This window comes from Takifugu flavidus, chromosome 6, assembly GCF_003711565.1.
Source record: "Takifugu flavidus isolate HTHZ2018 chromosome 6, ASM371156v2, whole genome shotgun sequence".
In the NCBI taxonomy this organism is placed as follows: Eukaryota; Metazoa; Chordata; class Actinopteri; order Tetraodontiformes; family Tetraodontidae; genus Takifugu; species Takifugu flavidus.
In genome coordinates, this window is record NC_079525.1 from 15,700,449 (window position 1) to 15,706,629 (window position 6,181).

The 6,181-nt window shown below is 48.4% G+C and overlaps 1 protein-coding gene across 1 annotated transcript; it reads right to left on the reverse strand.

Moving 5' to 3' along the window:
* Positions 1-96: 96 nt before the first annotated feature.
* On the reverse strand, positions 97-1,498 carry LOC130527338 (dynactin subunit 6-like). The gene is made up of 7 exons (XM_057035752.1): positions 1,373-1,498; positions 1,131-1,195; positions 950-1,055; positions 785-870; positions 667-714; positions 424-566; positions 97-331 (listed from the first exon to the last, which is right to left on the reverse strand). Exons 1-7 carry the CDS (start codon positions 1,399-1,401, stop codon positions 239-241), a joined length of 570 nt encoding a protein of 189 aa, XP_056891732.1. The 5' UTR covers positions 1,402-1,498; the 3' UTR covers positions 97-238.
* Positions 1,499-6,181: the final 4,683 nt, after the last annotated feature.

Below are 6,181 nucleotides of genomic sequence, written 5' to 3' on the forward strand. Positions count from 1 at the left end.
ATTGTTTTATATTATAATGAAGCCATTGTTTGAGACATTGTTACATCAGTGTCTGACCATAGAAAAAGACTCGATGCTGAGCGATAAGGATACAAAGACAGTACAAAATATTTAGTAGAAAGGACACCAAAGTTAGGTTCATACAATATAATTACAATTATGCTCCATTTCCTGTAGGTTCCATTTAAATATGGTATTCTTAAACTTTTACAATGTGCCTTTCAAAGAAGGCAAAAGTTTAGCAAGGATGATGTCCTGCTTTTACTGTTTTCTTCAAATGGTGGTAGTTCGGCAAAATCTTCATCAGAAAGTCGAGCTGCAGCGTCTGGGGCTGCAAGAAAGAAAAGCTAGTGAGACAGGAAAAGGCCGCGCTCCTGATGGAAAGCTCTGCATCAAGAAGGGCGAGAAGCCTCGTGTCTGTACCTGTGGTCTCTCCATCTGGACCCGCCTCATACACCCAGAACCATAAATTACAGTGTTTTCAGGAATGACTTCACAGGTGTTGACCTGACAGAAAGCTCCAATGATGCAACCATTGGTGAGGATCACATTCCTTCCAACATCAGCTGGACAATAAAGAGTTGATATTGTTAGAAAAGTCGGCCGATGTTCCACATTTCTCCACAGAAATGCCTGCACAAACGGAGAAGAATGCAAATGCCTCACCTTTAGACTCAATTACATTGTTGTCCCCAATTTTCAGGGCTTGTGACACTGTTGGGTTGCAGTTAAGGCAAATGTGTTTGAAATGTGGGGAATTGCGATGCCGATCAAAAGAGGATACCACAGCCAACTTCAAACACATTGTTCATGCCAACGATCATCGTCTTTGGTTGGACCTCATCATCCGGAGAGATGTTCTCTGGGTATCTTTAAGGAAGACCAATCAATCAATGACCGTGGGACTATGACAGTGGGACTTGACTTGTAAGTACAAATCATAAATGACCTATTAATAATCAAAGCTTGCTCTTCAATTAAATTGCCCTCTCCAATGATGATGGGTCCGGCGTCTGCGATGATCCGAGCTTTGGGGTGTACTACCGTCCTCGGTCCTGAACAACAATGCAGACACAGCATTATAGTTAAGGCATCTGTTAGATTTACTCTTCCCACGAAGAACATCTTACCTATGGTCACATCTCCTCTGATTTCGCTTTCGACGCAAACTACGGCTCCAGTAGCGATTTTGACACTGAAGATAAAGTGGACAAAAAAGTTAGCAATCTAAGCGAAATAATCAATCAAGGGGTTTTCAAATACGGTACAAATACGATGCTACTGGCTTCACGATCATTTTACATTTAGACGTGTACTTTTTTATTTGTCTGATATTGACTCGAGTCTCGGTTGTCAAGGTGATCACTCTCACCTTTTGTTAGCATTCTGTTTGTCTGCCATTGCGATAAACAATCCCGGAAGAGGTGAGACAACGGGATTCTCGTTATGGGCCAATTCGCGCGAGAGACGGTGATGTAGTTCCGGTGAAAGCTCAGGATGATTAGCAACATCCGGTCACTGAAGAATTCTGGTACTGGTGATCAGAGGACAAAACGAACAGGGCTGAGCAGATAGCAGAAGGTCGTGTTGGTGTCCTCCTTTGACTGTGCCAGAGAACCTTGCTGGGAGACCACATAGTACAAAATGCTGCTGTTCAAGAAATAGGATGTCGAACTTGAGGGGGATGAAAAGTTTATGGGAGGAGATGCAGAAGGTTCGGGGGAAATAAGTCAGGAAAGCTGGAGAAGAAAGTTCAATTATCAGAAAATTAGAATACTCTGAAAAACTTGAGTATTGTAGACACAGAGTGTGCACAAAAAGTGCTAGCAAACGAAGCTAGTGCTGTCTCAAAGCACATTCATGGACAGTTAAGTGGAAGGCAGACGTGTGGAAGAAAATGGTGTACAAGGCGGAGGGATGACCACAGCCTGGAGAAGAGTGTTAGGGGTTCCCGGGTGTCCCCCCCCCCCCCCGTGTCTTCTCTTGTCTGTTTCCTTCCAGGCTGGGCAGGGCTGCCTCCAGGTTCTCTCCTGCTGGTCCACTTTCAATCATCGCCAATTTGTTGTTAACCCCCCCCCCGCCCCGGGGACGGCTTTCTATGCATCTGGCAGATCTTGTTTCCATGATCAGGGGTCAACCCCCAATTCTACCTTTACATGTTTATTGTCTAAAGTTACGTGACGAAACTCAGTCAGTGACTATACGACAGCAATTCCCTGACAATTGGTTTGGTCACCTAAATGGCTCAAACAGTTGCATGTGCAGCAGCTACGCCAGCAGATCCTGTGGTCTGGCACTGACCAGAACCACTGGCACCAAAGAGCCCGATCATGACCCGGTGGACCAGTGGTCAGGAGACTGGTCAAGGTCAGTACCAGCGCAGATGTCCTGCTCCCTCAAGGAGGGAGTACAAATCTTGATCAGACAGACCAGTTTACCCCTAACCCTACTGACCACTAACCCTACTGACCCTTAACCTTACTGACGACTAACCCTACTGACCCCTAACCCTACTGACCACTAACCCTACTGACCCTTAACCTTACTGACCACTAACCCTACTGACCCCTAACCCTACTGACCACTAACCCTACTGACCCTTAACCTTACTGACCACTAACCCTACTGACCCCTAACCCTACTGACCACTAACCCTACTGACCCTTAACCCTACTGACCACTAACCCTACTGACCCCTAACCCTACTGACCACTAACCCTACTGACCCCTAACCCTACTGACCTCTAACCCTACTGACCACTAACCCTACTAACCCCTAACCCTACTGACCACTAACCCTACTGACCCCTAACGCTACTGACCCTTAACCTTACTGACGACTAACCCTACTGACCTCTAACCCTACTGACCACTAACCTACTAATCCCTAACCCTACTGACCCCTAACCCTACTGACCCCTAACCCTACTGACCACTAACCCTACTAACCCCTAACCCTACTAACCCCTAACCCTACTGACCCCTAACCCTACTGACCCCTAACCTACTAACCCCTAACCCTACTGACCCCTAACCCTACTGACCACTAACCCTACTAACCCCTAACCCTACTGAACCCCTAACCCTACTGACCCCTAACCCTACTGACCACTAACCCTACTACCCCTAACCCTACTAACCCCTAACCCTACTGACCCCTAACCCTACTGACCCCTAACCCTACTGACCCCTAACCCTACTGACCCCTAACCCTACTGACCACTAACCCCTAACCCTACTAACCCCTAACCCTACTGACCCCTAACCCTACTGACCCCTAACCCTACTGACCACTAACCCTACTAACCCCTAACCCTACTGACCCCTAACCCTACTGACCCCTAACCCTACTGACCACTAACCCTACTAACCCCTAACCCTACTAACCCCTAACCCTACTGACCCCTAACCCTACTGACCACTAACCCTACTAACCCCTAACCCTACTACCCCTAACCCTACTGACCCCTAACCCTACTGACCCCTAACCCTACTGACCACTAACCCTACTGACCCCTAACCCTACTGACCCCTAACCCTACTAACCCCTAACCCTACTGACCCCTAACCCTACTGACCCCTAACCCTACTGACCCCTAACCCTACTGACCGGCTGATGATCGGCTGTATTGTGTCCTGTCAACACAATCCTGTGGGAGTGTTGGACAAAGATGTGTGTAGCTGGATACAACGAGAGGCAGGAGGGGTGAGAGAAGAACAAAAACTACAGCAAAAAGAGGAGAGGACAGGAAGAGAAGCTGTGGGACAGACACCCATCAGGTGATCATCACAGCCTGGTAGCTAAATGCTCCTTCACTTCACCTTTTCTACTTGGGAGATTCTGGGGACCACAAGTAAAGCAGCATTCTGAGAGGGGAGCGTTCTTTTGGGATGGCATGGTGCTGTCAGAATGGAGTCCGGCTATACAGCACATGAAAACAAGCATTCATTTAAACTTGGGAATGCTCATGTGCATCAAAGTACAAATTAGCATTTCCAAAACTTGTAATTAATGATTCAGCAGGCCAGTCAAAGTCAGCAGCATAAATCATTCAAGATGCGCCAACCTAATTTAGGTCCTAATCCATAATAAATGAATTGCCTTGTTTTGAAATACCAGAGTGAAGCGTATAGAGAAGCTTGTGAAGAAACAAATGACTCAATACTTTTCACCACTTCCAGTCCTGTAGAGTGGAGATGACCCACCACTGTGTTCTCTGTGGGCTTCTCAGGTTTACCAACCTAGACTAATGCATATATTCACACACCATGGGTGTATTATCAGGGAGGGAAAAAGTCAAAAACCACTGCCATAATCTCAGGACAGCTCCAGGAGGCTGTTCCGTGGGTCATGGCATGGTGCCACATACTCACATGCAGGTCTAACGGAGTCCAGAGGCTGAGAATGCAAAGATTGAAATCTACGCCTTCAGGTCAAATTCTGGGGCAAGAAAGGCAACATTTCCATTCACGGTGAGACGTCTCATCTCGTTTTTCATTGCTGTCCAACTATTTGGTCAACTGTCAGATTTATTCTTCTTTTTAATTTATTAATTTGCCTTTTTCTTCATCAATGGATGGTGGGAGCATAACTTTCTTTTTATAAATATGTTGCTGTCTAACGTCTTCATTTTTTGAGTTAGTGGTGAGTTGCTGGATGAAAACCTGCGTCACCACCTCTCCCGGCCACGCCTCCCTCGACCACGCCTCTCCCTGCCACGCCTCTCCCTGTCACGCCTCTCCTGGCCACGCCTCTCCCGACCACGCCTCTCCCGGCCACGCCTCCCCCGACCACGCCTCTCCCTGTCACGCCTCTCCTGGCCACGCCTCTCCCGACCACGCCTCTCCTGGCCACGCCTCTCCCGGCCACGCCTCCCCTGGCCACGCCTCTCCCGACCACGCCTCTCCTGGCCACGCCTCTCCCGGCCACGCCTCCCCCGGCCACGCCTCTCCCGGCCACGCCTCCCCCGACCACGCCTCTCCCTGTCACGCCTCTCCTGGCCACGCCTCTCCCGACCACGCCTCTCCTGGCCACGCCTCTCCCGGCCACGCCTCCCCTGGCCACGCCTCTCCCGGCCACGCCTCTCCTCCACCCACGGATCAGCCGTGAACTTTCTCACCTGGTGCTCAGCCTGGATAGAAGCCAGTTGGTTCTGGAGCGGCCAGATTGTTCATTGCTTCATACCTGGATTTCCAGCACTTGATTTGTACGGATTAGTTGGTTTGGATCCTGCCCGCGTTGGACGTTTCTTCTTCGTCTCAGGCCTGGTAAACTCGGCAACCTTCTGTCCCTGAATGAGAGTTTTGTCCAAGTGTTTGTTCAGACCTGCATCCTCCTGTTAGCTGTTAGCTGCTGCTGCCTTCTGTGATTAACTATTGAGCCGTTGTCTGCAAGTCAACCAATCCTACCACAACTGGGACAACCAGTCCATTTCACATCCACGACACAGAAAGAAACAGACATTTTAAAAATATTTTATTTCTTTTTCCTTTTTAAAGGGGCGATTATGGAAAACCTGTTGCAGGATTAAGAGCGACTGAGATGAAGGTGAGTTTTACTAGTTTATTCCTTAAAGGCCAACATGAGAATATGGATTTTGCCAAAGTGGGCCGAACCCCCAGGGTGCTAATCATGATCCCCCCCGGCATTGACTACGAATGCTGGATATATTTTCTCTGGATGGATGTGGTGATTGTTTTTTCCCACCCTGGACGCTCTGCATCTCTGGATGTGAGTAGAGAAGTTGGCTTTTGTGGCTTCATCATGATGATTGGAGGATCGGTTGAAAGGCTTAATATCTTTTTTGTTGACACTGATTTTGAGCCACATAGAGACAGTGAAGTTGTCTGTAGTTGAGTCCATTTCCATCTTATAAGACTAACTGAGGCTCATTTATTTATATTTGCTATGATTCTGGTTTCTCACCAAAAACACAAATGCTTAGGCACCCTTGTTCTGCTGGCCAATGAGAGAAATTTGGCCAATTCCAGGTCCAGGTGAACATGGTTGAAATGCTAGCACACCTTCCCATGTTGACGAGGCACAGCTGCAGCTGATCACTAGGCTGGTCTCTCTGGATCACGAGGCTGGTCTCTCTGGATCACGAGGCTGGTCTCTCTGGATCACGAGGCTGGTCTCTCTGGATCACTAGGCTGGTCTCTCTGGATCACGAGGCTGGTC